Raw genomic sequence first — 12,758 nt, forward strand, 5'->3', positions numbered from 1 at the left:
CCAGTTCAGATCCCGGGCGCGCACCGATGCACCGCTTGGGAAGCCATGCTGTGGTGGCGTCCCATATAAAGTGGAGGAAGATGGGCATGGATGTTAGCCCAGGGCGTCTTCCTCAGCAAAAAGAGGAGGATTGGCAGATGTTAGCTCAGGGCAGATCTTCCTCACCAAAAAAAAAAGAAAAAAAATTCTTTGTCTTTGACTTTTAACAATTTAATTATGTGTTTCAGTGTAGCCATATTTGGGTTCAACCTATTTGGGGTCCTTTAGGCCTCATGGATCTGGAGGTCCATTTCTCTTCCCAGATTTGGAAAGTTTTCTGCCATTATTGCTTTAAATATACTTTCTATCCCTTTCTCTTTCTCTTCTAGAATTCCCTTAATGTGGATGTTGTTTCTTTTGATTGTGCCCCATAAGTCCCATAGGCTTTTTTCACTCTTTTTCATTATTTTTTCTTTTTCTCCTCAGACTGGATAATTTCAAATGTCCTGTCTTCTAGGTCACTGATTCTTTCTTCTGCGTGGTTGAGTCTTCTTTTGAAGCTCTTTATTGAATTCTTCAGTTCAGTCATTGTATTTTTCGGCTCTAGGATTTCTGGGTTTTTTTTTTTGTGTGTGTGGTTGGTTTCAGTTTCTTTGTTGAACTTCTTGTTCATGCGTTATTTTCCTAATTTCGTTTAGGTGTCTGTGTGCTACGGTAGTTCACTAAATACTGTAGTTCACTAAACTTCTTTGAGAAGATTATTCTGAATTCTTTGTCTGACAGTTCATAGATCTCCATTTCTTTAGGCTCAGTTATTGGAGCTTTATTAGTTTCCTTTGGTGGTGTCATGTTTACCTGATTTTTCATGATCCTTGATTCCTTGTTTTGGTATCTGTGCATTTGAGTAAGTGGTCTCCTCTTCCAGACTTTACAGGTTAGCTTTAGAAGAGAGAGTCCTTCAAAATTCAGCTCACTTTGGGTTTCTGGATGTGTCTGCTGGTACTTCTGTGGGCAGGTGGGGCTTGTTATCAGGGTCTATTTTTGGGCAAGGCCACTGCCCAAGCTCTGAGATTGGGAAAGGGGGTGCTGCTGGCTGACAACAGTTGGATAGGACTGCTGGTTTGGTTCCCTGACCAAGCGAGCCTGTAGGATGGGCTTCACGGTTGCCTGGGTGTTCCCATCAGGTTTACCAGATGGTCGGCACTGGGTACTATATTCAGCATAGGTGGGGCTATGAATTAGCTTCCCTTCCCTGGTGGAGCAGCACGACAGGGTCCAGGGCTTGCATGGCTTGTTGTTTGGGGACTCACATCAGGCAAAAGCATGCATTGAATTCCCCGACCAGACGAGGTCACTCTGCAGATGGGGAAAGTCATGGGCTTGGCTCTCTGTTCAAGTGCCACTGTAGGCAGGGCTGTTGGGCTATGCAGCTTCCCGTGTGCTCTGCTTGGGCTCCCTGGTCAGGTAGGCTGAATGCTGTATTCAGCAATGGGGGAGGAGGGGCTACAAATTAGTTGCCCTGTCTGGACACAGAGGGGAAACCAGCTCCAAAGCCAGCAAGGCTCTTTGCTTGTGGCCTTGACTCAAGCTGACCCATGAACCAAGTTCCCTGGCCAAATAGGGCCACTGGCTTTGCTCTCCAGACTATCAGCTCTGCCTACTGGACTCTCTGCTCAAGTGTTGCTGGGCTATGCAGTTTTCTAGGTGTTCTGGCCAGACTTTCTAGTTGGGCAAGGCTATGAGTGAGCTCCCCTGCCTGGGTGGGATGGAAGGGCCAGCTCCAAGTAGCTTCTCAGGTTTTCTCAATCAGGAGCTACACTGAGCAGTGGAAGGGGCTATGAATTAGCTTACCTGCCTCCTCCATGCCTGGCACTGGCTTGCTCTGCTGACTATCAGCTCTGCCTGCTGTACTCTCTGCTGGAGTGTTGCTGGACTGTGCAGTTTCCAGGTGTTCTTGCTAGCCTTTCTGGTCTGACAGGGCCAGGAGCTACATGGCAGTGGGCTGGGCTATGACTCAGCTCCCCTGCCCGGGCAGGAGGCAGACCAGGCTGTAGGGCTGGCATGGCTCTTCATTTGAGAACCTGAATCAGGCAGACCTACACTTTGCCAAGTTCCCTGGTCTGACTGCACCACCAACTTGGTTCTGTAGATGAGAAAAGCTGCTGTTTGGGACTACTTGGTGCTGCAGGTAGGAAACTCAGTCTGCCAAGATCCCAGTGCTGATTGCTGCAAGCCCCTCCCTGCTTCTCTGTCACAGATTCCCAGGGCCCAGTGGTCAAGCCCTGCAGATTCTCTAGCAATTGCCAATGGGGCAGGACTGAAGTTGGGACTCCCAAGAAGTGAACCACAATGCTGGGGGAGCTGGATGTCCACCTTGGGCTCTCTTCTCCCACTGGAGGAACCATTGGCTCTAGGGAGACCTCTCTGCATGGTGCCGCACCAACCTGGGGGAGGGGCAGTGTGGTCAGCGTGTAGCCGCTCCTCTTACCCTTCCAATGCGCTCTCTCATTCTCTGCAGTGCAGGAGGGTGCTTCAGCCTCTAGGATTCTCTCAGTGGTGTCTTGTCCATGAATAGTTGTTTCTTCTTGTGAGGGGGAGTGAAGTTAGGAAAAACCCATGTTGCCATCTTGGTGATGTCACTTCTAAGGCATGATCTTATGGAGTTGAATCAATCTGTCAGGATAGCTGTACCTCCACCTGGGCCCCACATTGCCCATCTCTTGAGCGTGTTACTGTTGACTGTATCCTTATACAGTAGACTCGTCTCTCTCAAGAATCTCATTCACTTTTGGTTTTTAAAGATGCTCAAGTTAAAAACAACAATGAACAAACTCTTATTCAGTCCCTCATATTCCTCTTAATATTATCCTTTTTCCTAGTGAAATCCCTCCAGCATTCTATCTGCTGACTCCTTTTCCTCAACTGCCAGTTGATTCCTCAGCCCTGTCCACACTGGCTTCCAGCTTCGTCCCTCTCCTTTTGTTGGGGTCATTCAATGCCACTATGCTCTTCTTCTTAAAGAAGGACAAGGTATGTTGATTTGAAAAGTAAAATATCATCCAACACTTGGAAATTAAAAGCAAAAATGAAACAAACAACAACAAAAAGCCCCACCAAATATGAACTTCTCTATTCTTCTAAATAATTCTTAGAGAAAATCAAATTGCATTTTTTCAATAATACTTGGGAAATTGAAATAACTTAAACATTACCTATGAGACATAGTCAGAACTATAAGCAGAGAAAATTTATACAGCCATACCTCGTTTTACTGCAGTTCATTTTATTGCACCCCGCAGATACTGTGTTTTTTACAAATTGAAGGTTTGTGGCAACCCTGTGTCAAGTAAGTCTATTGGTGCCATTTTCCCAACAGCATTTGCTCATTTCGTGTCTCTGTGTCACCTTTTGGTAATTCTTGCAATATTTCAAACTTTTTCATTATTATTATATTTGTTATGGTGATCTGTGATCAGTGATCTTTGTTGCTATTACAATTTGGGGCGCCATGAACCACACCCATATAAGACGGTGAACTTAATCGATAAATGTTGTGTGTGTTCTGAGTGCTTCACTGACTGGCCATTCTTCAATCTCTCTCCTGCTTTTTGGGCATCGCTATTCCCTAAGACACAACAATATTGAAGTTAGGTCAATTAATAACCCTACAGTGGCCTCTAAGTGTTCAAGTGAAAGGAAGAGTCACACATCTCTTACTTTAAATCAAAAGCTGGTTCTTTAAGTAAAAAGATAATAAAAATAGACATCCTCAACCTAGTACAGCCAGAACAAAAGTGATAAAACACACGTATACTAACTAAGAAGGAAAAGTAAATAACCACAGATAAAATTTTTCTAAGTACAGTAATAAAATGCTATGTACACTTCTAAGCTAATAAATTTGAACAATTTGAAATTATTTTCTACAAAGATGTTAATAATGAAAGTTGAGTCAAGAAAATGTAGAAAGCCTGATAGGTAAAATAAGTCAGACAGAGAAAGTCAAATACTGTATGATCTGACTCATAAATAGAAGATAAAAACAACAAAAAACAAACACATAGATACAGAGATTAGACTGATGGTTACCAGAGGGTAAGCGGGGAGGGAGGAGGGCAAAAGGGGTGACTGGGAACACGTCTATGGTGATGGATGGTAATTAGTCATTGGGTAGTGAACATGATGTAGTCTACACAGAAATGGAAATATAATGATGTACACCTGAAATTTATATAATGTTATAAACCAGTGTTACCTCAATAAAATAAATAAATAAATAAATGAAAAGAAAATATAAGCCTGAATAATCATGGGAGAAAAACTACCAAAAAATTACTCCCCCTAATTTAATTTTTATGAGCAAGTTCTTTAAAAAATTTAAGGAAGCACTTATATAAGAATTATTATTATATTATTTTTTTTGAAACTCCAAAGCGTAAAATAAGATAAAACCTTGCAGTTCATTTAACAAAATTAGCATAACCAAGATATGAAAACTTGATAAAGATAAAAAATGAAAATAATAGACCATTGTTTCTTAACTAGGAAAGAGAGAGTGACATGGAAACCACACAGTGGGAATTCTGGGAAGATGGGGGTGGCCGTGGTGTAGGTTTTTTCATCTCCCTACATTCCCCTATAAACACAGCACAATTAGGATAGCAAAACCCCAAACCCATAAACTGCATATACAACCATATTTTGTGAGAAGGTATCAGCATGAAAGCCAAAATATGAGTAGAGAAGGACAAACCAACTGCTACAGAACCTGCATGGTATCAGAATGTAAAAGGGCTGCAAAAGAAAGTAACAGACATAAAAGACAGAGAGAAGCAGTTGGGTATCTATAGACCTGAGAACATGAGAACTCAAAATTCCCAAGAACTCATGGGAAAGCATGGAAGGCCCATCTGAGAACAGCAACTGAAACAGGGTGAGACTGTGTACACTCCAGTTTACTAATGATTACAGGGGCCAGAGGAAGGCTGAGGGGCTAGGGCAGTCGGGCCCTAGAAACTCTCGCAGCGAACAAACTAAAGCTCCTTCCAGGAAAACCTCCATACTGAGGAGAAAGCACTAGGAGTAGAATTCAAACTGAGAGGGATGAGACAGTAGGGGCAAAAGTTCCTCAAGGAGAGGAAATATGAGCTAGGGACTTTCTGTTTGACTTCAAGATATGAAGGCTACAGACTAACTCTTATGGCCGTTCGTGAACTCGAGGAACATGTTCTCACAAGCCCTTCCTAAAGAGTCTACCGGAGATGGGCTTTCAGACAACACAACCAAATGACCAGAATAATGCTGACCTAAGAACTGTGGCAAGGATTAAATAGGCCCCATTTCACCTCAAGAATAAGATCTTCCTGACTACTCTCTTAAAATAGCATTCCACCCTGTATCTGCCCCCTGACCCTGCCTTAGTTTCTCTTTTTTGCAGGTATCACTACTTGAAACTTAGTTATAACCACTGCTATATTCCCAGAGCCTAAACTGTGCTAAGCGTATTCTAGCGACTCTGTTTCATTCTTTTTTCTTTGATCTCCTCTGACTGGGTTTCAAAGTTCCTGTCTGTTAATGCACAGATTCTTTCTTCTGCTTGATCCATTCTGCTCTCTTGCATTTTTCATTTCACTCATTTTATTTTTCAGCTTCAGAATTTGTTTGGTTGTGATTTCTATCACCTTGTTAAACTTCTCATTTTGTTCATGTGTTGTTTTCCTGATTTCATTAAATTGTTTTTCTGTGTTTTCTTGCAGCTCACTGAGCTTCCTTAAAACAGCTATTTTGAACTCTTTCTTGGGTAAATTGCAGACCTCTGTGTCTTTGGGGCCGGTCACTGGAAGATTATTGTGATCTTTTGGCGGTGTCATGTTTCCTAGATTTTTCATGTTCCTTTAAGTCTTGCGTTGCTGTCTTTGCATTTGAAGTAGCAGTCACCTCCTCCCGTCTTTACTAACTCCCTTTCGGAGGGAAATACCTTCTTCAGCCCTGCTAGGGGTTCTGAGGCTTTCTCAGACTGTCTATGGACGCACCTGCTCCACATTTCTTGCTCCCTCTTATGGCAGAATTCTTAAGCTTGTATGCCGTCTCTTGATCCTGCAGTGTACCAGGGCAAGTGCTGACAGCTTTCTTTTTGCTTTTCCAAGATTGGTGCTAAAGCTCAAGTTTGTGGTCTCTCCCTGGCCCACAGATTTGGGCCAGCTTTCTGTGTGGGCTTACTAGCCATCTGCCAAAGCTCACTCTCACTGCCATCAGGAGCACACACAGGGAGCTGGCCACAGGGTGGAGGTATGTGTGGGTGAGGCACATGGAGTGCTAGGGGTGCCCATGGGCCAGTTGGTGCCAGTGATCTGCTTTCTCTCTCCATGGATTTGCCTTTTCTGGACATTTTCATATAAATGGAATCATATGTCTTTTGCATCTGGCTTCTTTCATTTATAATTATTTTGGGATTCATTCATGTTGTAGCAGGTACTGTGCTCCTTTGTATTGCTGAGTAGTATTCCATTGTCTGGATATACCACATTTTATCCATTCATCAGTTGATGGACAGTTGAGTTGTTTCCACTTTTTGGCTATCATGAATAAGCAATGTAGGTGTGTAAGTCTTTGTGACTATGTTTTCATTTCTCTTGGATAGATACGTAGCAGTGGAATTGTTGTGTCATATGCTAAGTGTATGTTTAACTTTTAAAATAAATAGCCAAACTGTTTTCCTAATTGGCCACATCATTTTACATGCTATCAGTAACATATGAGGAGGTCTAGTTTCTCCATGTCTTCTCCAACACTTAGTAGTGTGTTTAAATTTTTTTAATTGGGCTGTTTGTCTCATTGAGACAAGCAAAAAAGAACTCATATAAGAGTTCTTGAGGCTGGCCTGGTGGCATAGTGGTTAAGTTTGTGTGCTCTGCTTTGGCAGCCTGGAGTTCGTGGGTTCGGATCCTGGGCGCGGACCTACACACCACTCATTAAGCCATGCTGTGGTGGTGACCCATGTGTAAAATAGAGGAAGATTGGCACAGATGTTAGCTCAAGGACAATCTTCTTTGCCAAAAAAAAAAAAGAGTTCTTTATGTATGCTGGATACAAGTCATCCTTTGTCTAATACGTTTTACTGATATTTTCTCCCAGTGTTTGACTTGTCTTTTTTATTTTATAACAGTATGTAAGGTAATAATTTGCTTTGGCAGACGTGGCCTGTGGGAACACCACAAGCTTACTACTGAGCGCTTACTCTCTGCCTGGCACTTAATGCTTACTTGTATTAATGCATCTAATCTTCACGCCACCCCTGTGAGGTTCCCCTTTGGCAGATGATGAGGAAACGAGGGCACAGAGACATTAACTTGCCAAGGTTACAGAGCTAGGAAGTGCCAGAGCTCAGCCTTGAGTCTAAGCGATTTGGCTCAAGGCTGTGCTCTTACCTGCTACACTCTGCTGCTTAGCAGAGGCTGTGCAAGACCCTTGACGTGGTGCCCAGAAGCCTGGGACAGGGCCAGCAATCCCAGTGGGTTGGTCTTCGTCAGTTACTACCACACATCTCCAGGCCTAGGCCTGCCACAGGTTATCCTGATATTCTAGAACCTAAGAGTTCATGTGGGAAGTGCAGATGAAGGTTTCCCTCAGTCGTTGTATAATCTGGCATTGGTATCAAGGTTCTACCTATTAGTCCTCCACTCTGGGCCCTCCACGTGGCTCCTGGGGAGGGAGGATGGATTGTTCACAGAATCCTACCTTCCTGTACGTAGTACCTGCCCCCACACTCCTCCCCTAGCCTCACCATCATACAGTGGAGTCGCCCAAGCCATAGACATAGTCTAAAAATCATTGCTGTTTTGAAAGATCCCAGATCCTATTGATATGATAGAACTATCCAAAGTGTTATCTTCCCAGAATCAACTATTTTAAACACATTCCAAAGTGGGTATCTGTTGGCCTTAGCAGACATGAAGCAACTCCTTACCAGGTCAATAATTTTACCTACCTTCTTATTCAGAGTCAAAGTCCTCTTTTTATTTATTTATTTAATTAATTTATTTTTTATTTTTATTTTTTGCAGGTTTTTTTTTATTGTGAAATTTTTGTTGTACGTTATTGGTTGTCAGTCACCACATAAGTGCATCCCTCCACCCCTTGTGCCACCTCCCCGAGCCCCTGGTAACCACCAAACACTTCTATCTGTCTGTATGTTGGTTTATGTTCCACATATGAGTGAAATCAAGCACTGTTTGTCTTCCTGTTTCTAGCTTATTTCACTTAACATAATACCCTCCAGGTCCATCCATGTTGTTGCAAATGGGACGATTTTGTCTTTTTTTATGGCTAAGTAGTATTCCGTGGTATATATATACCACACCTTTATCCAATCATCAGTTGAGGGACACTTGAGTTGCTTCCATGTCTTGGCTATAGTGCATAATGCTGTGATGAACATAGGGGTGCATAAGCCTCTTTGGGTTGTTGATTTCAGGTTCGTTAGATAGATTCCCAGCAGTGGGATAGCTGGATCATAAGGTATTTCTATTTTTAATTTTTTGAGGACTCGCCATACTGTTTTCCATAGAGGCTGCACCAGTTTGCGTTCCCCCCAGCAGTGGATTAGGGTTCCCATTTCTCCACAGCCTCTCCAGCATTTGTTGCTTTTTGTCTTGGTGATTATAGCCATTCTAACGGGTGTAAGGTGATATCTTAGTGTGGTTTTGATTTGCATTTCCCTGATGACTAGTGATGTTGAGCATCTTTTCATGTGCCTATTGGCCATCTGTATATCTTCTTTGGAGAAGTATCTATTCATTTCCTCTGCCCATTTTTTGATTAGGTTATTTGTTTTTCTGTTATTCAGTTGTGTGAGTTCTTTATATATTATGGAGATTAACAAAATCCTCTTTTTAAAGGCAGTTTTCAATTAAGAAAATAATAAGAATGTATGCAAAAGCCAAGAGGTTTTTTTTTTCCCTGAAACATGGAAATGTTATAAATTTTCTGAAATTTTAATTTTAGAAAACCAAAAGACAAGCTATTCAGAAAAAAAATACAGGTACCAGGAGACTCAAAGGAAATGTTGACAATTGTAGCTATGGGCTGCTGACACCTGCCTGTCCCCGGAAATCACTGAAGCGTTCTGTGGTCACCTTGCCCCTCGCAGCCCATGGGCACAGCAGCCCCCTGACGGGGTGAGGACACAGCCCACGAGGGGAAGTGGCGGAGCCGGAGCGTGAGCGGAGACGCCACCGTTACTGCAGGATTGTGTTAACGTTCATTGTAATTAAACTTTCTTCCAGAGAAAAAAGAAAAATCCAAGGATGTACAAAAGGAAAAGCTCAACACGTGGATCAGTAATATGTACATCTTTTTTGTGAACACACTCTTCCAAGCACATAAACATGAAGAAACTCTCAAGGAGAAAGTAAAGGAAAATAGGTTATGTAATGCAGCGAAGGCCAAACAGCAGAAAATTGAAAATGAGGAACTGGAGGCGAGGTAACTTTATGAAACCTCTCAGCTCCTTCTCTCTGTCGTGAGCTCTTAGTTATCTTCCTTTCCTGTCTTCTGTAGCTGCCAGAAGTTTCTGGACCAAGTGCTTTCATTAAAAGTACATGACTTCTGGGACCGGCCCGGTGGTGCAGCGGTTAAGTGCGTGCGCTCTGCTTCGGCGGCCTGGGGTTCGCCGGTGTGGATCCCGGGCACGCACCGATGCACCACTTGTCAAGCCACGCTGTGGCGGCGTCCCATATAAAGTAGAGGAAGATGGGCACAGATGTTAGCCCAGGGCCGGTCTTCCTCACCCAAAAGAGGAGGATTGGCAGATGTTAGCTCAGGGCTGATCTTCCTCACAAAAAAAAAAACAAAAGAAAAAATACACAACTTCTTAAGGGTGGCACGTCCCCATGAGGGCCTGGAAGAGTCCTGCCTGTGGGCTCATGGCGTCGTGTGTCTCACAGCTCGCACAAAGAGGCAATGTGGCATAGTGGCTGAAGGTCAGGCCACAGATCTAGACTGCCCAGGTTCAAATCCTAGCCCCACCACTTAACTCTTGGGTAACTTTGGGAAGGGTCTGTCACTGTATGCCTCAGTTTCCTCATCTGTAAGATGGAGATAATACCCCATAGGACTGTTGTGAGGATTGAGTGAGCTAATGTTTGTAAAGTGTCTACAACAATGCCTGGCACATGGTGAGCACCCAGTAAATGCTGCACACTTACTTTTCTAGAACCACTATCCAAGCTTGGTTCTATGCAGACATATCGGTCCAGAGTGCAAACGCCTGCCCTTGGTAAAGTGCACCTCAAGGCTGTTAGTCTGTTGAAAAAATCATTAAACTATACCCAGGGAAAAGACTACAAGAGCCTTTTAAAAGGCCACTTACTAGCTGCTAAGTTAGCTACAGAGAAAAGTGGTTCAAAGTCACTTTAGGTATACGGAAATTTCATCGCGGACCGCTTAGAAATGCATCACTTTTTATTTCAGGCAAAGTGGTGACTACATTTTTGTTTACAAAAACTGTTGAAATCCAGGTATGGAATACTTTACACCATATACAGCATAAAAACTGGTTTTGAAATTTCAAAGGAACAAAAGGGATACCTTCTTGTGTTTACTTTTCGTGTTAGGCTGAATAGCTTGAGAAAGGAAGAGGCCAAAAGACAAGACTTTGAGGTCGACATCACTGTGATCAAGGAACCAGTGGATGCCCCATCCTCGAATTTCACGCCGAGCCTCCCGAAAGAAGACACAGTGGCGTCTCAATCAAGCAGGTCCATCACAAGTAAGAAAAAGAAAAAGTAGAGTTTGCTGGGTTTGTAAATGAGCCACAAGGACAAGTAGATGTAAAAAGAGCTTAGAGCTGAAGCACTGTAACCAATTTTCTGACCAATAAAATTGCTTGTGTTTTACTTCCCGTCTTAGTGTTTTTGAAATACCACTACCCACTGTGTTTCAGCTTCCCTATGTGGTTGGGCCACTGAAATGCCTGCATTTTGAAAACTGAGTTGAATGAAAATAAACACATATGGGTATTAAATGTGTGTGTATTCAGTATGTTTTTCAAAAAATCAAAGTATAGGATTGGTGCTTAAGTTTAGAATCTGATGAAACCAATCTGAAAGCCGTGGGGAATGGATGAAGTTATTTACATTGAACTGCCTCCTTTGGTGTTTGTAACCACCCTGTGTCCAAATCCTACCTGTCCTTCACAGGCCACCTCTTACAGGGCTCCTTCCCTGGCCCTTTCCTACCGATTCCCACAGCACTGCAAACAGCATCGCATGGACACAAGGCCAAATGACTACACAAGGGTGAGGACCAAGTGTGCAGTCGGTGGCTAAGTGAATACTTTAAGTCTCTCTCTGTTAGAAAAGGTAACAGCTAATAATCTGTGTTAAATTTAAGGGTAACCACTAAAAGCATAAAAATACAATCAATGGGGGCCGGCCTGGTGGCATAGTGGTTAAGTTTCTGTGTTCTGCTTTGGCAGCCCTGGGTTCGCAGGTTCGGATCCTGGGTGCAGACCTACACACTGCTTATCAAGCCATGCTGTGGCAGGCGTCCCACATATAAAGTGGAGGAAGATGGGCACAGATGTTAGCTCAGGGCCGATCTTCCTCAGCAAAAAAAAAAAAAAAAAAGAAAGAAAAAAACAATCTATAGCTTCCAAACTAGCAGGAGGGAAACTACCATCCACCATAAAGCTGGGAGAAGGGACAACAACAAAGAAAAAGGATGGAAAGAGAATAGACAAAAGATGGCGAGGCAAGTGCAAATAGACCAGTCCTCACCAGTGTAAAGGGTTAGCTCCCTCAACACTCCCCAACACGCCCACCCCTGAGATAATTATATTGGATTAAAGAAACCAAATTCAGGGGCCAGCCTGCTGGCACAGCGGTTAAGTGCGTGCACTCGGCTGCAGCGGCCCAGGGTTTGCAGGTTCAGATCCCAGGCATGCACCTACGCACCGCTTGTTAAGCCAAGCTGTGGCCGTGTCCCATATAAAGTGGAGGAAGATGGGCACAGATGTTAGCCCAGGGCCAATCTTCCTCAAGAAAAAATGGGGAAGATTGGCATCGGATGTTAGCTCAGGGCTAGTCCTCCTCACAAAAAAAAACAAAACCAAATTCAGCGTTACTCTTTACAAGGGCAACATCTTAACAAAACCGTAGAGAAAGGATGAAAATAAAGATATGGAAAAAGATGGATGAAGAAACTCTAATCAAGATGATTGGAATAGCAAGCAATAGTAAAAACAGACAAAACAGAATTTAAAGCAAACATCTGCGTGATACAGATAAAAATAATAATAAAAGGGGGCCGGCCCGGTGGCGCAAGCAGTTAAGTGCGCGCACTCCGCTGCGGCGGCCCGGGGTTCGCTGGTTCGGATCCCGGGCGCGCACCGACGCACTGCTTGGCAAGCCGTGCTGTGGCGGCGTCCCATATAAAGTGGAGGAAGATGGGCACAGATGTTAGCCCAGGGCCGTCTTCCTCAGCAAAAAAAGAGGAGGATTGGCGGATGTTAGCACAGGGCTGATCTCCTCACAAAAAAAAAAAAATAATAATAATAATAATAATAAAAGGACCAACAAGCAAAAAGATGCATTACTCATATGCATCTTCCATACTAGCTGTGCAAAAGCTGACAGGCTCACAGGGAAGAAAACTACAATCATGATGGAGGAACCAGATGAAGAAGACAAACATTTAGTAAGGGCATAGAAAAGTTAAGCAACTAAATGAAAAAGTTTGAATTAACACATAGAGTTGGAAACCAGAACGCAACAGAGAAT

The 12,758-nt window shown here is 43.3% G+C and overlaps 1 protein-coding gene across 2 annotated transcripts in view; it reads left to right on the forward strand.

Moving 5' to 3' along the window:
- RSPH10B (radial spoke head 10 homolog B) overlaps positions 1–10,857 on the forward strand; it is a 69,655-nt gene extending 58,798 nt beyond the window's left edge. For both annotated transcript variants that reach the window (XM_004440857.3, XM_087449218.1), the window contains exons 18-19: positions 9,264–9,462; positions 10,593–10,857. In XM_004440857.3, the coding sequence (XP_004440914.1) occupies positions 9,264–9,462; positions 10,593–10,767 (374 nt within the window). In that variant the 3' untranslated portion in view covers positions 10,768–10,857. The remainder of the gene's footprint in view (positions 1–9,263; positions 9,463–10,592) is intronic.
- Positions 10,858–12,758: the final 1,901 nt, after the last annotated feature.

Source organism: Ceratotherium simum, chromosome 26 (assembly GCF_057802395.1).
Source record: "Ceratotherium simum simum isolate JZ-2026a chromosome 26, ASM5780239v1, whole genome shotgun sequence".
NCBI classification, from domain to species: domain Eukaryota; kingdom Metazoa; phylum Chordata; class Mammalia; order Perissodactyla; family Rhinocerotidae; genus Ceratotherium; species Ceratotherium simum.